At 40.5% G+C, this 23,249-nt stretch overlaps 1 protein-coding gene across 2 annotated transcripts in view; it reads left to right on the plus strand.

Moving 5' to 3' along the window:
• Positions 1-22,499, plus strand: part of SNCA (synuclein alpha) — a 62,440-nt gene extending 39,941 nt beyond the window's left edge. For both annotated transcript variants that reach the window (XM_038136087.1, XM_038136088.1), the window contains exons 5-6: positions 20,827-20,916; positions 21,872-22,499. In XM_038136087.1, the coding sequence (XP_037992015.1) occupies positions 20,827-20,916; positions 21,872-21,904 (123 nt within the window). In that variant the 3' untranslated portion in view covers positions 21,905-22,499. The remainder of the gene's footprint in view (positions 1-20,826; positions 20,917-21,871) is intronic.
• Positions 22,500-23,249: the final 750 nt, after the last annotated feature.

The following is a 23,249-nucleotide window of genomic DNA, read 5'->3' on the forward strand; positions in this document are numbered from 1 at the left end:
TGTGAAGAAAGATGCTGCCACTGCCTTTCCTTCAGCTACTGTATGCTTCCTGAAATTGTGATACTTTCAATGGCACTGCTGTTTCCTGCCTGCTTTCACCTGCACTAACATTGAAGTTTAGAATTCTGGTACTGCTAGAGCAGTTCATATGATGCAGGTAACTTGTGTTAAGGCTAACAGCATCCTATTTTGCTTTTTAGTATCTTTTCTAAGTGTCCAAGACTGTTAAGCCTATGTCACAAATGACAGCTCAATCCAAAACTGACTACATTTTTGGCACTGACTTTGGATCTGAGCCTTTTGCTTAATGCCCAGTATGTTAGCTTTATATGGTTTTGATCAGGTAAAAGATAGACTTGAAAAAGTGACAGTATGAGATGTTTTTCTTGTTGGAAAGCTGTTGCTGTTTAGAAGCTGACTAATTAGTTCAAAGATGCCTTCTAGACATGTATTGGTGACCACTATTAATGGCATTTGTTGAATGCTGTCCAGGTGGTCATTTGATTTGAGTTGCAGTAGATTAAAAAGATGGATTCCTGCATGTGTGGATGTCTGTCTGTCTGCTTCCTCCTAGGAGCTCTACTGGCAGTAATGGCCAGAGGTCAACCAAGCAGATCATCTTGTGATCTCTCCTCTCTTCTCATTCTTAAAACTAATGTCTAAAAACTGAGCATAATTTAAATGATTGGTTTACATGATCTGCACTGACAGACAATAAAAAAATCCGGCCTGGTTTTCTGGAAGGACTAACTGAAAAGGATATTCTTTGAGAAATTGGTTTCTAAAATGTGTCTTGTTTTGAATATTCAACCAACCTCTGATAATGCATCCAAAAGAATTCCTTAGAGGAAACTCACAATTTCTTGTCTCTAGTGGCAAAGTTAGTTGCAGTGGGTGAACTATACATGTCCAGTGCTTTAGTAGTTTTTCTTTACTGTGCAGTTAAATTATATTGCTAAATATAATATACCTTATAGGATTTCAAATTTTCTATTTCCATTATATTTTACACATTTTGCCTGTGCTTTCTTAATCTAGTGTAATATAGTAAGGAACTCCTGGGTTTGGTGCTGTAGGTTTTGTTTGACATCTCAAATAAATTTTTTCGTTTTAGTGCTGCTACTCTACTAATTTCTCTATTTCCTACTGTGAAGAAGCATGTCTTGGTCTACATACCTCTTAGGAAACCTCTGTGCACAAAACTGCATTAGAAATGACAACCAAAAAAGAAGTTGTAACTTGGAAAATAAACTGAGCCTTGCTGCTTGTGCAGCAGGAAAGCACAAAACTCATTAAGTAGTTAATGAGATCAGTGGGATCTGATCTCTAAATGATCTCTAAATGTGGGGGAGAAATGGCTTTGCTTTATTGAGGCTGGAAGGAGAGAGAGAGGTGACTTTGTAAGAAATAGTCAAATGTTCTGAAATCCTGGTTTTCCCATCTCTCTTGGTGGGGGAAAGCTGTAACAGTAAGAAAATTACTAACTTTGCTGTTTCATGTTGGAAAATACAGACAGGAAAAGACATGAAACTTTGAAAAATGCATTGCACAAATCTCAGTGCCAGAAAGACCAGGACTTGATTGTGTAAAAGACCAAGCATGTGCTTGGGTTCATTCTTGTGTAGGTGTATGAACTCAAGTGGATGTGTGCAGAAAGCTCTGAGCAGGATTTGGATGCCAAGGTGCTGTGGTGGAAGTTCAGGTGGTGGCTGTTGTCATTTTCATCTTCCTCGTGTAAGCCCCAGTGCTTGGGCTGGGTGAGGCTTGTGGGGATGAGGGCAGCATCATCTTCAAATCTCCTTGTGCCAGCTACCTTGGCTTGTGTTTATTTCTTCCTTAACACACATGGCATTAAAATAGCTCCTAACCTGAGGGCAAGCACTCTGTTTTCTGGCTGTGCTAGATGCTGGTGGTGGTGCAGGTCTCTCATGAGTCAGACATGAGTCACAGAGCCTCCTGCAAAGATGCAGGCTGTAACATGCATGCAGAGAACAGAATGCTTTCACATGGTGCAGCCCCTTCTTTCCAGCTCAAACAGGAGGAGCAGGAGGTTGAGGTTGAAGACTTTGGATCTTATTAAATGCCAAGGATGAGGCTGAGGTTTTGAATGGCACCTGGGCTAGAGATGCAATGTGGAGACAGAGCAGGGCATAATGGATGAGTTTCCCAGCTGCTGGCTGCGTACAGAGGGACCCAAATAATTCAGGTCCCAGCTCAGCTGTGCTGAGTTGTTGAAAAACACCTGTGAGCAGCATTTCCTGGGCTGCCCTCCTCCACCTGCCAGCCAAGGTCTGCTGGTGCCTCTCCAGTGCCTACAGCACTTGTCATGAGCTGCACCCTGGTCTCAGCAGGCAGGGGCACTGACGTATTTCGTGTTTCAGAATAGCAAAAACTTTCTTCACTTTATATAAAAATAAAAGCTCTGTGAAGCAGCTGACTAAGATGTAATCCTGATAGTGTAAAGTTGGCAGGATAGGCAGAGGCTGCACTTGTTCTCCTGGATGCTCCCATGAGGAGATAATAAGACTATAATCAATATGGGGCTCTGTGTTTGAGTGTTGCCTGGCTTCTAAAGGCACAGAATTCAGCTGACTTCTCCGCCATGAGCTATGCCCGTGTAAAAATGTGGCTTGCAACAGTATTTTTTGGATATTCTTTGGTCATAGTTAAAAGCAGGTTTTTGGGAGTTTCAGTGTGCTGGGTCTTAGTGTGGTTATCCCTTTGGTACCTCTGTGGAAGCTGAGCTACTCTGAAAGATAGCTCCTGGAGTATACTTAATATCATTACAAATTTTAGTAGTTAAATTCTATTTAAATAGCTCTAACTTTTCTGCTTTTCTGAGCTGCTGACTTACACCAGTTTTCTCAGGCATCACCCTTTTTTTAGTTTATTTTAAGTAAACTGCTATTGTGTAATTTTGATTATGAGAGCTGAGAGCATAAGAAAAACACCCAGTATCATGAGGAGGGTGACTAATGTTGGCAACACTGGTGATGCTGATAGACATTAGAAGATAAAAGAGAGCAGATGGTGCTTCATGATTTTTTGAGTGCTTTGCTTATCTTTGCATCTCTAATACAGTCTTTTGAAGAACATTACCTGAATTTAAACTTTTCCTTTTCTCACCAAAAAAATAAAAGTGAGAATAATCATCATGTTTTCAAAGCAGAGATGCTGTTATGGTCACATCTGGTACCTAGAGTGCCTCTGCATGCATGCAAACATTTGGATTGGGAGGCACTGCTTTGTGTCAGCAGAGAGCATTTTATTCTTGACTTTTCTCTCCAAGGCTTCCCAAAGAAAACAGACATCACAAGGAAACGTGGCATGCCCTTGACTTCAAACCCATGGCAATCCTCTGGGATTATTTTGCTTTGTAGCAGTGCAAAGCATATCACACTTCCAAGAAAACCTCAAGAAGCAGTCTGGGAAATGGAGAGGTTACCCAGGGAAGGGACTAGGAGCTGGTTCCTGGTGTGCAGTTTGGAAAGAACAAGCATCAGAGGGCCTTTTTTTTTGCTTGTGTGCTTTGCAAACTTTGAAATAGGCTTTTCCTCAGCAGTTGTGTCACTAGGAGACAGTAGTTGATGGGAAAGGACAGAAATGTTGTCATAGAAGTGCTGGCACATCTATACCATTCCCAATCTGGCAAATGCAGAGTTAAATCTGTCACTGACTGTACAAAAAGCTTGAACAGATTCTGTGTGTATCATGGGAGGATGTGATAGATGTCTGAAGAAAGACTGTATTTAGAAGGTAGACAGAGATTGGTAGAGCTCTCTGAGGAACTTCATTCCAAATGTCAACAAAGCTTTTATAGTAAAAGGAAAAAAAAATTGACGAAGTTTTTCAGAATATGCTATACTGGTGGGGGAACTGCATTGCAAGAATTGGTGTGGGTATAGACATATCAATAAAGACAGATGGGTTTCGTGCTCCCAGTATGTACCCCTAGTACATCAAAACTTTCCAGTGCAGGCTTAGTCTGGAATTTCTGCAGAGTGAGTTCTCTCAGCATTTTGGCAAGCTTGTGTTCGGTGCAGGTAGCTCAGGCTGTGGCTGCAGTGCTGTTGAGTTACAGGTTCAGCTCTGGGGGGCAGGAGCCCAAGCCCCAGGCAAGAGGCCATGACATGAAGTGCAAACCCTTTGCAGAACAGAGGGTGCTGGGACTTGTGGCCCAGCCAGGGGACTGGACACTCAGGGACACAGCAGGAGCTGATCATTGCAGACTCTCCTGCCCTTAGGCTGTGAGGATATAAAAGCCCAGGGGTTCCTTTATTCTGAATTCCTCTTCAGAGGCATCAGCTTAAGCTGTAATTTTGTTATTTTACCATGATTAAGGTACTTAAAAGATGGAGACATCTGAAACTGTGTTGTGGGAATCCTGGTGCCCAGCCAGTGAGGAAAACTGTTGTGTGTGAGTGTGGGGGTGTAGCTATGAGGGGGCCTCAGCTCCAGCTCAGGTGGTGTGAGAGTGTTGGACAGGGAAATGTCCTTAACAAGCCCAGCAGCTGAAATGAATTATTTTAAGTTCCTGTGTAGAAAGACAACTTTTAACTGCTATTGATTAAATACGGGCTTTTGAACAGTGTCAGATTGCCCTGACTAAAGCAATGTATTATGGAAGAAAATAAAAATTTGCTTCATTTGAACTGGGAAGCTCCTTCAGTGTTTTCATGAGTACTCTTACTGTGCTGGGAGACTTGAACAGCCACTGGATGGTTTACTGAGATTTCAAGTGTTTGAGTCAATGTGATGAAGCCACAGCATTGATGTTGCCCAAGCTGGAGTGCTGAGTGAGGTTTGGTCACTGGTGCATTTTAGCAGTTGTCAGCTATTGGGCCAGCATTCTGGAATTGCACTGACAGCTATCCAGTAATGAGCAGGGCTTGGAGCAAGGCAGGTAGTCCTCTGGGGGTGGAGAGGAGAGAAGCTTCATCACTGCCAGAAGTCTGGCCCCTTGAGCCGGGACATTTTCCAGGGTAACAGGAGACCATTCCTTACACAGGTCAGTGCTGACTGGGCTTGGACTGCTCTTACCCAAGCTGAAAAGCACAGTGCAATGAGGCTGGTGAGTCCTCACTGAGGGGCCATTCACCAGAGGAGCTGGGACTTTGAGGGCAGCAACATGTGGCTGCTGGGTTTGCAGTTAGTAATCCCGAAGTGCAAAACCAAAAAAGAAAAATATCTAAAGCAGAAGGGGAAACAAAATGTATTTTGGGCAGAAAAGCAATGATGTCTGTAACATGAGCTCAGCTGATCTGTGAGTGTTGTCAGGTGTGGGCTGCCCCTTGCTGCCATAAGCTCAGGTCTCAGTCTGTTGTCTTACAGCAAAATGTATTGCTCATATGAAGCATGTCTAAAATTAGGGTTTTTTCTGTGCCAGAAAGGTGTTTATTTTAAGCAGGCAAGGGAAGAAGGAATGAACACTTCCTTTAGGGTAGCTGCAGACACTTGTCCTGTGGAAGGAAATTGAGTAGTGTTTTTAAGGTACAAATGCTGGGGAGTTATCCACATAGCCTGCTACATCCAGTCTTAGTGGTGTTACAGGCTTTTGTAGGTTCACTCTCACAGTCCCAGTCAGGGAAGAAGCTGTCCCCTTCCTTTGTGGAGAGAGCTGTATGTGAAGATGTGGACTTTTGGCTTGAATGAAGCACAGCTGTTGAACTGAAGTTGACTAGCTACCTGCGAATTGCTGCTCCAATAATGCAGTCTTGGTAGACAAGCAATCTGTCGGGATAAGTGATCGAACATGGGGTCTAAAGTCAGTGCAAGTGCTCTGGTATACACCTGCCAAAATACATGGCTCTAGATGGATCCTTCATGTGTGGTATCTAGTGTGTATTTTAAGAAAGTGATGTGTCAAGGGGTGGTACAGCCTTGATGCACTGCTTACATACCTGTGAAGTTTCTGATGCATATCTCCTGTGTCTGGGCTCTAACCTCTGTATTGAACGGTGCACCTGTCGAATGGTGTGGCAGATTAGAAAGCAGAGTTGTTCTTTTAGTCTCTGTGGTGAAGCCTCTCGCATTGTCTGCATGATTGACGGGTGCTCTGACATTTCATAAGAGAAGAAATTGATGGGCTAACCGGTGGGTGGACATAAATTTACATCAGTTATAGGCTGTTCGTTTTTGCTAGCAGCGCACTTTGCCCTGATGTTTATTTGTGCAAAACCCATTTTAAGCTAGAGTAGGAAGCCATATTACTTTTTAGCTAGTATTAAAAAAGGTTATCTATAAAATGGAATAAAATTAAGTTATTAGAGAAATAATGAAGAAACAGTAATTGAAATCCAAAGAGGTATAAAGAAGGAGCTGTGAATGTCATCTAGTGGTGGCTGGGATACAAGAGGAAGTGCCCACACACCATGAAAAGTCAGTGCTTCTTCATCACAACCGGCAGCTCTTCTCAGTGGCTTTCTCCTTCTCATAATGTGTATAGAGCCTTTTTCAGAATACATTGAGAGAATTTTTTTCTCTTCCCCTGAAGGATAAATCAATCTGCAGTACAATGCATTCATTTTTTACTTTAGGTTCTTAATACTATTGAACAAGCTAGTCAGTGTTTTTTCTACAGGAAAGGTGGGCTGTGGTGCAGGGCTAGTTCTCTCTCTGAGCCTCTCACTGGAAATGCACCAGCAGTGACCTGCTGGCAACCCATGTAATTTAAGAATCATATTTTGAAAGCAGTTATTTTTGGTTATAAAAAATATCCAGAAATTACCCAACACTGGGTTGGAAAAGGCAGATCCTGACCGTAAGGTGTTTTCTGTGGAGTTACATAGTCCTTGCTGAAGTGTGGGGCCTGACCCACTAACTCATTCCCCATGTTTGTAATGCTGAAGCCTGAATTAGTGAGGACTCTGAGCAAGCTGCAGGAGCCAGCACACTTGAGGTGATTAATGAGGAGTCTGAGCTGCTGCTTTACGCTGAAGATGAGTCATTAATACAGCAGGCATGCTAACAAGCACGGGTAAGGCTTTGTGTGGGAGGCTATAGGAGCCTTCTCTCCTCAGGCTGTGAGCAGAGTTGAACCAGCACAACAGGGCTGCTTACAGCTCAGGGCTCCCTGGTGCTTCATTTCTGCTCCTAGGTTGGAGGCACATCCCCTCATGGAGTGTGGTGGATATTAGGATGAAAATAATCACGGGTGCTTCTGTGGGATTAATGAGTTCAAGTGCAGTAGGGGTATTGGTGCCCTCAGGACCAAAGCCCTACATCTCTGAGGGTGGTGGCAGTGCTGCCTTCAACAAGTTGAGCATGTCCCCAGCCAATATTTGCAAGGCACTTAACTTTGAAGAGGGACAGAGTAATTAAAATGTATTTTTTAAGCCCCCAAGATGTACATGTGCTCTGTGCATGCAGGTTACGTAGCTTGTGGGGTTCACAGCCATGTCTTCTTCTGTTTATGTTACTTCTGTCTTCTTTTTTCATTAGTTTAGAAGGCAGATCAGTTTTTAATTGAAGGGATTTTTTTTTCTCTGAGGAAAATGCTGATACATTGTATTCACATAAAGGGAGCAGTATTAGATTTGAAACCAGTTAAACCATCACAGAAGGGGAAAAAAATCCTTTCTTCCTGACTGCTAAATATTTAACAGACCGCTGAATGATCAAAGGTCCCTTTAGGATTTAAAAATGACAAGATAGGAACAAGTTTAAATTCCCCAACATTTGCATTTGTGACAGCAAGAATGTGAGAAGCAATGTCAAATGCTTGAAGTCCTCCCACTTGCACAGTGATCACTGAGTCATTTTACTGATAGAAGCCAATTCAGAATGCTTTATCCCTTCTATAAATGTTGAACCAAACTCAGCTGGGAAATGGGAGCATCACCCACACAACACAAAGCACTGTAACATTTTTCCTCTGCACAGGGTAATCAGCAGCAGTTAAAAAAAAGCCTCAAGTGCTGAAGGGATTCTGTACCTGCAGCGAATAGTCACTGGGGGAATGTTGTCTCCTACGTTTGCTTTGAGTTAAATATTGGTTTCCACTGACTTGTTGGAACTGGTCTTAGGAACACATTTCATTTGGATGCTGTCTTTATATCTGAATCTTAATGCCCTGATTGCAATGAGGGTACAGTAGAAGAGCTCACTTGTCACTGATTTAAACTGGGAGATTACAGATGGATACGTGCTGAGTCTGTCTCAGAGATATAGAGACTGGATAGAAGTGGTTTGCATCCAATTTCCAAGATATCCTCCTTTACCATATTAAGTAGTTAGATTTTTTGGCACTTGAAACACTTGAGATTTCTGAAGGTGATTGTTGATGCACTACATTGTTCCGGTAATATTAAACCTACATGAAAGCTTTGCCTTCTGTGCAAATACCTACTTGCTTAAGTGCATGCTTGAAAATCTTTTGCTGAATCAAATGAATGAATTTAAATGTTTAAAAATAATTCAAGTTGAAGTAGATCAGCTTTAAAGCTTTCAGTAGCAATGTTATTTTAAGCTTCTCTTGTGAGATTGCTTACATATTTGTCATGGTTTAAGTCCAGCTGGCAAATAAGTACCGTGCAGCCACAATATATGGTTTGCATTTGGTGTTTTTGTTGCAAAGGATGTGTTGAACTAATTTTCTGCAATAATATATTCAGAAGAATGTTTCAGAATACTTGAGGCACTAGTTCTTCTGTATCTTAGGGTGACATTCTGTAAACAGCGTATTGAGGGTACTCTATGGTCCAGAGAGCATCTTGTCAGAAGTGACTTGAGGTAAATGGAACGCACTAAACATCCACACTTTACATATTTATGTCTGCCCCAGGTATGGCAAAGAGGTTAATAACATTGGAGCAGTCAACTGTTGCTTTTTCCAATGCCACTGCCTTTCCTAGGTAATTCCAGGCCGATGAGCAACTAAACCAGAGAACAAGGACCAGTTGGTTTGTTGCCTTCTTGTATCAGAAAAGATACACATGTGTAAGAGAAATCACTGCTTTTTTCACTGCTAGGTTTCCTCATTGAATCTGCTTGTTGAACAATGCTTGTTATGGAACAGTAAGCACATCAGTTGGCTTTATGCTGAACAACTACAAAAATTATCATACTTTAATGAGAGCCATTGCAATTCCCCTATTGAGGTAATGCACAAATACTTATCAGATAACTGAAACAGAATTATTTGGAGGTTGTTATTAAAAGATGATGATACAGCATAGTGCTGAATTTCATTTAGTTTGTTTGTTCATGTCAAAGTACATTTACTCTTAGCCTTGTGTTCCACAGAAGTATTTTCCAGTATGGGTCATTTCTAAAATGGCATTTGCCCATCAATTCACCAGCTGAGTGCCTAACTGATACTGCTTAAGTGTTTAGAAACACTTGGGCATTGAGCAGTGGCAGTCTTTCAAGTCATTTGTGTTCAGATCTGCATGGGTGATTCTCAAGATCTGGCTCTGATTCTTATCCAAATGTTCATCAAGCATCACATGTAGAGAAACAATCTTTATGGCTAGTAGCAGATAGGTCTTCATGCTGTTTTCAAACTACAGAGAGTTATATGATAAATGCACATCTTTTTCTGAAGCATGGACTTGTCCTGTCAGTCTTTTTGTTTTATCCTCAGTTCTGAAAATACAGAAGAGCAGCATTTAGGTTCCTGCTATGATAGGATATGTTGTATTGCTTCAGGCAGTGTATTGTTGTTCAGGAACTGCAAATGTGGCTTGTAGAAGAAAGATCTATACCAACTGTAATCAATTTGTTACATGTGTTCTCTCACTCTTCCTTAATCATTTAACTGAGCATTCTTTTCTCATAGAATAAGCTTTGTTGGTAATCAAGCTCATTGATGTCACATACATGAAATTATTCTTCTTCAGCTTCATCTGAACTCCCATAAATCACATGTAGCTGACTGTTATGCCATGAAATTGAAGTGGTTTGGTTTTTCTTATTTATCCTCAAAGTCGATTGTTTATTAAGTGCAATTACTAAGCAGTATTTCACTCAAAACTTCCTGGCAGAATTGTGGTTTTACCTGCTATTCTGGATGTTGTGAACAGAATAAATTTTTATCTCAACTACTATTTTTGTGTGCTACCTCTAGCAAAAATTATGCATACCTCTTTGCGTGTATGTGTAATTTTTTCCTCTGGTATGCTTTAATATAAACAGGGTGAGGGCTGGTGTATTGGAATTCTTTCTTTCAAATCAGAAGAGTCGATGTGAAAAGTGATATTTCCCTTTTATGGCTTCCTGTGAATTCTAGCAGTTTATGGTGATAACTTCACTGTGGCTTAAATGCATTCCAGGGGCAGCCCCTGCTTAGCTGGTGAAATTTGAGAAGCTACTATGATTAATGATAAGAAAGGACCAGAGGGAAAGTGTCATTTTAACAATTCTAATAACTAGCCTTTCATGCTTTGATCCTTAAAAAGCAGCTCTGCATTTTAATGTCAAGTAGTTTAACAGAGTTTATTAATAGAAGGCTCCATTCGGTAAAAGCAGTGCAGCAACGGTTCTCCGTTGAAGTTTCATCTGTGGCTGAGATCATCATCAGTTCACACTGATTAAGGTAGTTTTTGGACTTTTAGCACCACTGGGGCTTGCCTGCCTTTTCCTTGTCAGCAGCATGGTGAGCAGCATCTCTGCTCCACTTGACTCTGTTCCAAACAGCAAGTGGCCACATCCCCGCTCTAGCAAGATGTAACTTGTCTGCAGCTCTCATAAATGAGCACCACAGGTACAGGGTAGGGGATGCTCCTGCTTTTCCTATGTTGTGTGGACAGAAGGAGCTTGGTTAGCCTAGAGAAGACTGAAATGAATGAGGATAATGTTTTTTCTAGCATCAAACCTTTACTACTCTAAGGCTTCCAAGTGGCTTTTCCCAGACATCTGTTGGGAATGATTTGGGGAAAGCTGAACCTGCCTAAAACAGAGGTGCAATTTGGGTGATTCCTCAAAGGCCATCCAAACTTAGACTCTTTATGACTTCTTATATGTGAAGTAGTAGTGAAGATTTTTCTGGTGTCCATCCCTTTTGGGAGAGCAGCAGTTGTCTGAAAAGGGGGTCATGAACCCAGGCTGCCCTCAGACATACAGGTCTGAGTATGGAAATGGATTAATGAAGGGCAAAGCTACACCAAGCTTATACTGGCAGAGATAGAACAGCATCTGTCCTGGGTAATTGCTGCTTTGAAGTCCACTCTCATGCAGTGTAGAGGATGGCAGACTTCAGACTGCTGCTTTCTTGCATCTAAGCCAGAAGTGAAAAGCAAAGATAACAATAGCAGTGCAGAGGAGGAGGGTAAGACAGCACAAATGTTCAAGTATTGTCTATGCATACTATACCATAAAAAGTCAACTTTATTAAGAAATTCTTTCCACTCAGTTAAAAGGAGTTTTTTCTTCTTCTGTGGGAGAAGAATAAGCTGGAGATGTTAGTGATGTTTGTGTTTTGTGCCACTGAACTGTGATGTAACCTTTCCCAATTGAAGGGAAAGCTCAGAATAGTTGTGTACTTGCTTCTAGATGAAGAGTGTCTCTTCAGGAGTATAAATTTTAAAATGCAGGCTGTCTTTTGAGTCTTTTGTAGTGTTTGATCTGCTGCTGAATAGATCACAATGACAAGAAATACTCCTGAAACCTTTGTAGTTCAAATAATTGTTGCAAGTGGGTTTTTTTCAAAGCAAGTGCTGGTTTAATCTGTAGAAGAAATATATTTTAAAATAATTCCCCAGCTGGGTAAAGTGCTGTAATAGGTTGGAATTGAAGGAATGCTTTAGAGAGATGCTCACTGATAATGACTGAAGGGTGACCACTTCATTCATAACATGTCCTGTCTATCAATTCCAGCCTTTGAAGGTGACATCCTGCCACTGGATCACCTGTGAGCCCACAGCTCAGTGTGCTGGAGCGTACAAGCAAATGAGTCAGTGCTGATTGCAGTAGCTTGTCTGCTCATACTCTGGGAGAAAGCAAAAGGGAGTAAAACCTGCCTTCTTCCCAGTACCTGAAGAGAGAATCTTCCCCTTTCTTTAAGAGCTTCCATGGGAGTGAGTCAAGTTGCTTCAGTGATTTGTGACTACAGCCACAGGAGACAGGGTGCAGAGCTGAAACATGTGCTCTCTCTGGGGCCATGTGGGAACTCATGCTGTTCTTAATGCCACAGGGTGGCTGGGCCTGCAGTTCTGTGTAGAGGACTTTTTCTAAGAGCAGGAGAAATAGCTCTGGTTTAAAGGTTGCTGTTTTACATGATACAGCATTGAATCAATTATTTGTGTAACCAGAGAATTCTTTCAGAGGAAATTCATTGTTCTCCTTTAATTTTTTCTTGGAGAATATATATTCATGGAATCTATACAGTAACCTCTGGAGTTTATTTATACTAAAAATGTACTTAACATTGAAATGTGATGATGATGTTCATACTGTTTTAAATAAAGTATGGTAAAATAACATTGCAGTTCTGACTAAGACCACACAATTTAAAATTATCTTTACTGACCTAGTAGAGCCAAGTCTGACCAATATTGCTCATTTCTATTCTGACTCCCAGCTGATTTGTGCCATTTTTCTAGTTAATGTGATCTGTCAAGGTCGTGTATTATGTTCTAGTTTTATTTAATGAAGATAATGTTTAGATATCCTCCTTGGAGGTCATTCTTGGTGATGGGTTCACACAGAATGGAGACCCCTCCATTACAGAAAGAGATGGATGTAGCTAATCCCATGGAGCTCCTGAGTGACTTAGTGTCTGACAGGTTCCTTAATTTTCCTCTCTGTTCTAGGATGTGATCATTGCTGCTGTTCTTCTTTGGCATCTCCCAACATCCCCAGCCAAGTGCATTGTGTAGACTGGATTCTGTGCTCAGAAGGCCCCCTAGGGCTGGGTAGGCCTTTATAATACATGAGAGAATGGCTTCCCTTTTTTTGCAGTAAGGTGACATTTTTGGCTTATGTTACTCTTTGACTTTGCAATTCTTTTTTGTGCAGTCTTTGCCCATCAGCTTTGATTTGGTGAAGTCCCTAAGTGACACTTACATGTTTTCCTATTGAGGTGCATGTTATTTATTTGTCACTTAGTCAGTTTTGTCAAGGTGTCTTCAAGTTATGTAGTAAAAGCAATAAAAATAAACTCAGGCTGTTTATTGCTCCTTCTTACTGTGTAAGATCGAGCAAACAGTTCAATGCAGTCCTTGGCCCTTCTTCCAAATCCTTACTGGAACTGGTGGTATTATTTGACTGAAGATTTCTGTGAAACGGCAATCCAGAATTTCAGTTTTGAGAATGTAAGTAACAAAGTTGATAGTGGATATTTGCTGCATTTAGTGACAGATATTGTTTGAGCAAATCTATTATTCTAAATTGATATTACCTTGTTCAGGAGAATGGGAGGAGAGGCATCTCTGACGTGATGTCTAGTTAGCATCACCCCCACTATACTGAAATTAGAAATAACTTCAGTCTTTCCAAATTATCTGCTCTAGCTTTTTCTTTCCCTACGCCTGGAGTTTTCCATGTCAGCATGGATTTGGGAAGCAGAAGAGGATGAAGCTGAAAGGGCTCTGTGTCCTGATGCATTCACATGTGTTGCTGATGTCACATTGACTCAGCCCTTAGGCAGCCTCTTACTTTGTCACCTGGAATTGATGCACGTCTGTTGCTGTAGAACTCATATGAACTTCTGGTCTGGCCTGTCCATGTAATCATTGTTTATCAGCAAATAGCAACATTCCAGAAGCTCTTATTAGGAACTTTAGCACCCTGGTTAATGCAAACATCAATCTGAGTTTCAGCAAATTTCATTTCTCACAGAAATATTCCTGTTGTTCTCTGAAGGCATCTCATCTGTTCAAGTAGTACTGGGGAATTTTAAAGGAAGTAGAGAAAAATAAATACACAATTTATGTAGTACTGAAATTTATTTTTCAAGGCATTTGGAACAGTTTGTAGATTGTTGTAAGCAGAAATTATTTCCAGTTATTTGTAGACACCAAGGTGGACCTGTGGTTACAGGTTACCACAGACACTTCATTCCTTTCTCTGTAAGCCTCAGTTGTTTTCCTTTTCACTTTTGTCATTGCCAGCTGAAAGGCATGAAAATGCAAATTAGAATGCAGCCTGTAGAACTTGCAGGCACTATTTTAGCCTTCACTGGATTTGTGCTAGTGCTGATATTTATTTGTTTAATTAAATGTCTCTTCTTCATTTCAACTCTGTTTGAGAAGAAGGAGGGAGACGGTCTCATTTTATTGGTGTTCTAAATGAATTGTGCACTGGAACAGCTAATTTCTTTCCCACATAATGCTTTCTCATCATTTCCTTTACTTAGGTGTTCAGCTTAGGGATAATTAAACCAGTTTGCTTTATTTCTAGATAGTGCACAGATACATCTCTGTATCTCTGGAGTGAAACAACCGGACTGATGATGATGCTTTGTCATTTACAGCTGAGTCTTGGAGGCACTGACTATTGCAATGAGCGAGCAGGAGCTTTGAAGCCTCCTAACCTGACCTGGCAACTCAGTTGTAACTGTATAACTCAGTCAGTTCCATTAATATAATGTCTTTGGACTAGGAAAGTAAATGAATTGAGGCCATTTTAGCATAGCTTTGCTTTGCCTCTTGTTGGATTTTTTGTTCAAGTGTCTTTCTCCCATCCAGATAAATTGGGCTTTATGGTCAAAAGATCTGTAAAAAATGAGTTACCAAATGGGGAAGACAGTTATTTTTTTCACTTTAGTACAGTATCCAGGTGGACTATATTTTGGAGAAAAAGCAATTCAAATTATTTTTTTTTCAAAAGGGAATTTTAAGCCCATAAGCACAGCAAATTGTTATTCAACTTGTAGCAGGAGGGAATTTTTCACAGGAACAATAATAGCTGCACTGGGGGTATAAGAAAGGAATCGCAAAATTTTACTTTAAACTCTGCCATATAATGACTGACAGCTCCTGACAAAAGCTCTCACGAGGTGGATAATACAAAAATGAAATGGGCTTAGTCAGGCTGTAGGGACATGGAGTTAGCAGTTGTAAGGGCTTGAGGCAGCCCTGCCGAGTTACAGGTTTGGGATGCGGTAACAGGCACGAGACCAACAGCTTTAGGGATAAACTATTTTATCCCTCAGTAAATAAAGACAGATTACTGGTGCAATTATCCAGACTGTAACAACAACAAATTCAATAATTCACTAATACTGGGCTTCAATTAACATCTGGGCCCACAAAGATGTACATGCCCATGGCTGGCAGGCAGGCATTACTCTATTAGTATGTGATTATTTTTCAAGGTAATGATGCTTTTAGATGTGCATTTTCTTATTTTGAGCTCCCACAGATACCAACTGGACTGTGTGTACAACAAATTGGGCTGTGTTAAAATTGCTTTGCATGGAACGTTTTGTTGGGGTCTCAAAGGACTTTCCAGAAGATTATCTTGTAAACCAGCTTTTCCCCTATTCTAGTTCATTGCTTTTTCAATAAGGCCTTTTGTCTTGGTTCATAGGTTTTTTGATTCACAGTTTTAATTTGATTAATTTACACAGATTTAATTTAATCAAATTTAATTGGTTCACAGTTTTACATTATAAAACACTCAATAACAGACTGGCAAGTGATGTAGTGACCAGTGCTCATTGAGTTTTAATAATCTATTTTGCTGGAATTAGCTTTGACTTCTCAGGTTACATTAATCTTTTAGTTGTTTGAGGCAAGTCTCACTGTATTTATTGTGGTTGGTAGGGCTTTCAACTAGGGAAGAGAATTTCCCACAGTATCTGCATGGGAAATTCCATAGAGGTCGCAAGAACAGACAGAAAATCAGCAACCACAAAACAACATGAATGTGAGTTTGAGGGGGAGGGAGTTTATCAATGAATATAAACACCTGCTAGGAGATTGAACCAGATTCTTCAGTGGTGAAATGGCAGGAAGCAGTGGGCACTAAATGAAAAGGAAACTCCACTTAAATGTAGAAAAAAGGTTTTTCACTGTCTATTTAGTTGAACACTGGAAGAGGTTATCCAGTGAGGTTGTGGAGTCTCTGTCTGTGGGGATGGTTAAAACCTGATCAGGAGTGGCCTTGAGCAACCTGCTCAATGTGGACGATTTCTGGAGGTCTCTTCTGGCCGCTGTGGTTCCTGGCTTCCAGAGTGATTGCTTCTTGCCAGTATAAATGTTCTAAGAGCAGACAGTTTGGTAGCCTGGTTTATTTATCTCAGGATGTGGAATCACTCCAGAAGGAATTAGTCTCCAGTAATCATGAGAATTATGCATGACTGTAAGATGTCATCAGTGTTCATAATGGAGAGAAAAAACCTATTACTAACCAGGGAGATGGCAAAGTATAGTGTTTAAATCAGCCACTAAATTACAATTATAACTCTTCCTTTTGAAGTTGCTCTTGTCTCTGACTTGGGATAAATTACCTTTCTTCTGATGGCAGTAACTTGGCATTACAACACCAACACGTCACCAAGGGGACAGAATGCACACTCCTGAAGGTGACCTTGTCACTTCGTGGTGCTGACATAGGAGCACTACCAGGGGTCGACCACTTGGTCTGTTTTTCATGGGTAGGGGATCTTCAACAGTCTCTTCCCTTCCACCATGAGTGTTATGAGGTGAGAGAGTGAAGAATGAGTTGCAATTTTCACCAGAAACACTTGAATAAGACAAACCTATTTGGTGACATTTACATCATAAAAGGATGTCAAATAGTCTGTATTTTTACAGGCCCAGGTCTTCAGGAGGAGTTTTTAATTAGTATGATTACTACTTTATTGCAAAAGTGGGTCATTTCACACTGTTGTGCACAGAGCTTAGCAGGAGTCATTCCCGTAGTAAAAGAGGAGGAATCAATGTTTTGGAGCCATCGCAGCAGTTCTGCTTCATGCTCTTGTATGCCACTTATATTCATCCCTGTTCTTTGAGTCAGAACTGGCACCCAGGGTCATGCAAGAGTGTCACTTCACCATGATGGGACACCCTCTCCTCTGTGTTTATTAGAGGACAGAAGTTGCTTAATGAAATGAGGGAACCTCACAGAAGAGAGGGTGTACACTGTGTGACATAGCCATGTATTCCTGGGGAAAGCGTGTGTGGGCTTGCCAGGTGGCCTGGCAGCACATGGGCTTTGTGCAGGTCTCATAGGCACATGCCTTTAGCAAGGCAGGCAGAAGTGCTGACAGCACAAAGTGGCACTCCTGTTAATGCCTGAGAATGGCAGCGTGGTCTGCTCTGCTTGGGGTATGCAAAAGCTTTGTTCCTGTAACATGGGGTCTAAGGGCATGAGGCTCTCTGGAGTCAAAATGCAAGGCTTACCTAGAGTGACCATGCTTCAGACTGATTTATAGGTGGGTATTCATTTTTACTTAAGGGAATCCTTAGGGGACAAGCAGAAGTCCTCACCTCACCATTCTTCTAACGCCTTGTTGACTGGGTGAGTTGTAATTTCCCCTTTTAAAAGTGTTTTTCCAGCAAGAGTTCATGCTCCCCAGTTAAAAGTTGACTTCATCTCTAAGAAGCTTTAGTTGAGTTTTTCAGATGATCTAATAGAGAAAAATCTTTCCCTCTGGAAATGTCCTTCAGTGTGGTTGAGAGAGGTTGCAGCTTCTAGAGAAAAATGTGTCTTTCATACTAAGGCAAGAATTGGTCTTTTGGGTGGTTTTCCTCTTCCATAACTGAGTTAGGATATGGAATTACTGATCATGGCAATGTAAAATTACATTTCTTTGTTTTAAAGGAGATGTTTTAAGGTACATTGTTTTAAAGGTCTATGATTTAAGGTGTACCTTAGGTGGCTCTGTGTTACTGAGGGTAGTGGTTTACTTTTGTGATACCCTTACTTTGGGGGGGCTGTAGATCACAAGCAGAGCATGCCACCATTTAAAGTGAGGTGATCACCTTTGCTATGCATTTTTATGCAACAGATGACCTTGAGTAATGTCATCCTCATCTGAACTGCAGTGCCATCACCATGAGAGGTGGTGTTTGTGTTGCTGTTTGCCGCTGGGCAAAGGCAATAAACCTTTCTTGAGCAGGGAGTTCCCTTGGAGGTTTGTTATGGCTTATGATTTACTTTCTTTGAAAAATGTGGTTGATGTTGTGTTTTTCTAATGCTGCTGATTGTTTTATTTGAGGCTGTAGAGAAAGCTATGTCCTGAACTTGCTGAAGGGACTTGGAAAAATGATAGATTCAGTCTTTTAGGCCTTGTGTCTCAGTAATCCTGATGGACAGTCCAGATCCATTGCAGAGGGACCTAACAAAAAAACAGCATACAAACTTTGAAGCTCTTATTTGAAATTCATCTGGGAAGTGCTTTTCCTTGTTGTTAATAATGGTCCTGGCAGTTTCACTTGCCGTCTGTTTTCCTGCTACAGAAAACATTAAGCTGTGTGCATGCTTTCTTGTGCACCCTCAAGCCTGATTTTGGGCACAGTTTTACTTGATGAGCTGATTGTTAGATGAAGCTGTTCCTTAATGATGGGGGAAGCAGAAATTAAATTATATTTTGGATTAAGCAGGAGAGCATGCAACAGGAGCTTTAGTTCTTCAGAGCTGGTCTGTTAGGTCAAGGACATAGTAACAGCTGTAAAATTTGCATTGCACTCTTTATTTGGCTATTTCAGTCAAATCTAGTAGGGATTGATGCTACTTCTCGTACAAGCAAATAGGCACAAATGCTATTAAAATGTGTTTAGAAGCTAAGCTAAGTAAATACTGAAATCAAGTAATCTGGGGAGCTCAAGGGTTTTAATAAGATGAAGCAGAAATATAATTTGGCCTAGTTTTTCTCATAATTTCAAGCCTGAAAAAGTACCTTTCCTGTTGAACGCCCCAAATTTTTGGCAGTTCTGAAAAGCCAAACTGGTGCCTATTAGATACCTAAATAAAGGTACTTGCAAGTACTTCATCGGTGTCCTTTGGCCTTTTGGAATTTGGCCATGTTGTCTATGCCACAGAGAAGCTCGGGGTGTTGACTCAGAGCAGGCATATGCATGGAGGGAGCTTGCAGAACAGTTAGACTCCACACAGACTGTGCTGCTTACCTCCAAAGAAAAAAGCATAGAGAAGTAATAGGACCAGATATCTGTTCATACTGGACCTTTTAAAGTCTGAAATAAGAGCTGAAGAGAAGAATCTGTATTATGGATATAAATTCTGTGCATCCTAAACTTGGATGATGAGGATGAAAGATATGTATGCCTGCAAATATATCAGAAAGGTGACAGATCCAAGGAAGAACAGGTATCTGGCAGATTAAGTCATAGTTTGTGCTTGGGGTGGTGCAGAAAATGAGGAACAGGCTGGTATGATTAAGGTCACCTGATTAAACCACAGAGGGAGCCAATATGTGGCAAATGGTGGAGCACAGTAAATACTGTGTGAAGGTAAAGAGGGCTTAGTGCCACCTTATTTGCATTTTAGATTCTATTTTGTGTTAAGCTTTCAGAGGTCAATTTCAGGTTTAGCTTCTCTTATCCTCATTTCATCTGTATCTTAAATTTAATTTAGCACCACTATCTTATAACTTGTATATTTCGAATAACTATCTCATTAGTCTGGTTTATAGTTTACTTAATTTTGTATTTCTGTCTACTCTACCAGCCTGCAGGTGGGGTTTTTTAAATTAAATTCCTTCCTGAGTGTCTGTAATTGGTTTTAGTGTGTTTCTGTCTAGGTTGACACCTGTTATAAGTCAGCATGGTCACAATACATCCATTGAGACACTCTGCCTATTTTCATATCAGATTTCTTGTAGTTCAGGATGAATGCCAGCAGCTTCTGCTGTGGCAGAGCTCATGCTTCTTCTCTGTGAACTTCTGGAGTAACAACTACAAAGAGGATTGCCCAATTGAAATGTTGTGGGCTTTTTCCTTTGTGTTTGTTTCATATGGTGCAGAGTATCTGTAGTTCTAGGAGGATAATAATCTTCCTTTAATAGTCTTATTCAACACATTATTCCTCACACCATTGCTGTCTTGTTAATTTCTAGAGTCTCTTATTAAAATTGCTGTATAAAATAGAAGTGGTTCTGTAATAAAGAAAAAAATGCAGAAAGCTGGGTAAGGGTATCATACCATGTATCATATACCAGTAGTGCATGGAGTAACATGCTGGTTGACATAAGAAAACATGTCAAGGTATGATCCATTAAAGGAGAAAGCATTTTCCAATACAGTTATGTTCTAAAACAGAAGGAAAAAAAAGCAGCATGTTTCCCCCTTTTTGCTGTATGAAAAGATTAAAACTTTAAAATTAATAATGGTTTATGGGAGGGTGGATATGTCTATAACATGGAAAAAATAAATAATTGAATTACTGTTTCATTTGTGTGTCTTGATATTGGCCTGTTTTAACAGGCACTTTTACATACCTGTCACTGTGTTCCCCAAAGCAGTTAAACATGAATTAATGTGATAACTTAATGTGATACTTAAACCTTTTGTGCAGGACTTTGTTTCCAAGATTGATTTCTTAAGGCACAAAAACCCCTTGTTTTCGTTTGCTTCGTTACTCGACCAAAGCATTTCTGTGGGACTAAAATATTTTCCGAAGATATTCAGCGAGTTGGTGGTGGTACTGTTCTTTTATTCACGTTGACTTCTTGGCCTGTCCATGGCGAGGGAAGAATTAGGTCTCAACTATTCAAAAGTTGTCCTTCCCATGGAATACTCCTGTGAAACACGGGGAAGATCTCTCTGCAGCTAATGTCTTCTCACTCTCCACAACCCCTGGTAATATCCCAAAACCAAAGGGCAGACCAAGAAGTCAACCACTGATGGGGAGGAAACTCACACTTTGGTGGGAGTGATGAGGCAAGCAGTCACTGTCACTTTTCTTTCCTTATTTTAAATGTAGAATGAAGAAGGTTTCCTGCAGGAGGGAATGGTGAATAATACAGGTGCTCCTGTGGATCCTGAGAACGAGGCTTACGAAATGCCTCCAGAGGTAAATCTGTTGTGGTGTTTGCTGTGAATGCATGTGAGAGAAGGCTACAGGAAGAGGCTGCATGCTCAAGTCACATAAGCCTGGCCCAGGCTGGTGCTGGGAGCTGCAAGGGCACAGCAGAAACATGGTCTCTTTGGCCAAGATTTGCCTGAGCTATAGTACTGGGAATCAGAAAATTATTTGCTTTTTTGGTAGAAAGGAAGATGAATGGGAATGTATTTTCTCTGTTTCAAAACACTTGTGCCTGGGTTTTGAGGAATCCTTTTTTGCATGTTTAATAGGGAATGCAAGACAAACTCCATCTTCATAGATGGTTTGAATAGCTTGGCCATTCACCAATGCATCATGCTTTGTGAAGCATGATCCTAAGTTAATGCAATTATGGGAGTAAATTATTTTGTTGGTTTTTATGAATGAGCTCTCTGCAATGTCTGGCATGATGCACTGTTAGTTGGACTAGCAGTTTTATGGTGGCACAGATAAGAAGACTGAAAATGAGAGGTATAAAAAATTTAGGCCATGATCCAATAAAAGACTTAAAGGCTTGAGGGTAGCATCTTGAATATCACTGAAATTATGGATGCTGCTCATGTGGCCATAGTTAAACAGTCCTTTAAATGATTTACTGACTCATATGAGGATCTGCAGCACCTGGTGTGCTGTTCAGCCCAGAAGCAGTATTCCTTCCTCTCCAAGTGAATTGTCATGGGTGGCCTCAGGAGTTCCTGGCAGCATCAGCTGAATGATGTGTTAATCATAATTCCCCTCTAAGTACCATGACTTGTAAGGTACAGAATCTGGGACACATGACAAAATACAAAGACATTTCATATCCTGGTCACATGAGAATCCATAATATTTGGGCATTGAATCCACCAGGAGTAGAATAAATAGAGAAAATAGGATGTCTTCATCTGAAATACCAGTAGTGTTGATTTCTGCTCTCCCTCAATAGGAAGAGTATCAAGACTATGAACCTGAAGCATGAGAGTCCTTCCCTTTCTATCACCTGAAATCTACTAACTACTAAAGACGTCCCATCCTGTACAAGTGCTGAGTTCCAATGTGCCCAGTCGTTACATTTTTTTACAGTTTTTACGGTGTATTTTGAAGTCTTCCATCAGCAATGATTGGAGTATCTGTGACTGCATCCACCTTGTTTCAGCATTTCCCTCCTGCTGAAATGAAAGCCGGTTGGCAGGGTCATTGTTGTGCTGTGGATATTGTGGCTTCAAGTTTAAAAGTTAAAAAAGAAAATATTAAGTAAAAACACCTAAGTGTCTACTGCTTATTTCTAATTCTGTACATGTTTTGTTGATAGGCTGTCAGTAATTTGATATTGTTTATGATACAGTTTTTATGTTTCCTATGACTATTCTTTCTGTGCAGAGATGACTTATTGTGAGAGCTTTATATATATGTGTATGTATTATACATATAAAAAAAAGTAATTGAGCATGAACTATGCACCTATAAATATTAGCTGTTGAAATTTTATTGTTTTGTGATGTGTTTTATTAACTTGTGTCTGTAAATAATGGTGTTCAACTGAAGCAAATAAAACGTAACCCATTAAAAATGAATTTCTAAATCAGTGATGATTTCTAACAGCACCTTTCCCTTCCAAAAGCCCCTGTTGAAGCATTCAAGCTGTGTTGCTTCTTTTGAATGAACTGGAGGAGCAAAATCAGGACATGTAAACCCAGTCTGTACAAAAAACATAAAGAATGAGAAAATCAGGGCTGCTGCTGCAGCTGGGTGCAGCTTTGCTGACAGATAGATTTGTTGGTAGGCTAATAAACTTGCTGTTGTAAGGGCAGCCTGAAAGTGAATGAAGCCATTAATAATGGGCTGCAGCAGATTATCAGGAAATCATGAGGCCCTTGGAGGAATTACTGTTCCAATGTTGTTAAAGTGCTGGGATATGCGGTGATGGCTTAGTTGCAATGAATTTGTCTTGTATGAAGTCTCATTTTGCTGAAGTACAGTCTACTGTCTATTTTTAGACATGTGCTGCCTGGATATTTTTCCATACAGTATAAAGATTTAAATATGAAATGGTTTTACTTCTATATTGTTTTATTATTGGTTATTTTGGATCAAGTGTTAGCTCTAACCTGAAGTGGTTTTGTGTTTAAGGTTCTCTAGTCTTGAGTAGGATTTTGAACTTGACTTGCAGCTACCCTTTTCAGTGCTCTGGGTAACGGGTAAATATCATTGTCTGGTTTTGAAAGTGGGGAAACTTAGGCACAACCACATAATGCATGTTACTGGTATGACCAAAAAGAGACACAGATGCAAGGAGGATGAACTCTCCAACTTGTTGGTGAACT

Source organism: Motacilla alba, chromosome 4 (assembly GCF_015832195.1).
Source record: "Motacilla alba alba isolate MOTALB_02 chromosome 4, Motacilla_alba_V1.0_pri, whole genome shotgun sequence".
NCBI classification, from domain to species: domain Eukaryota; kingdom Metazoa; phylum Chordata; class Aves; order Passeriformes; family Motacillidae; genus Motacilla; species Motacilla alba.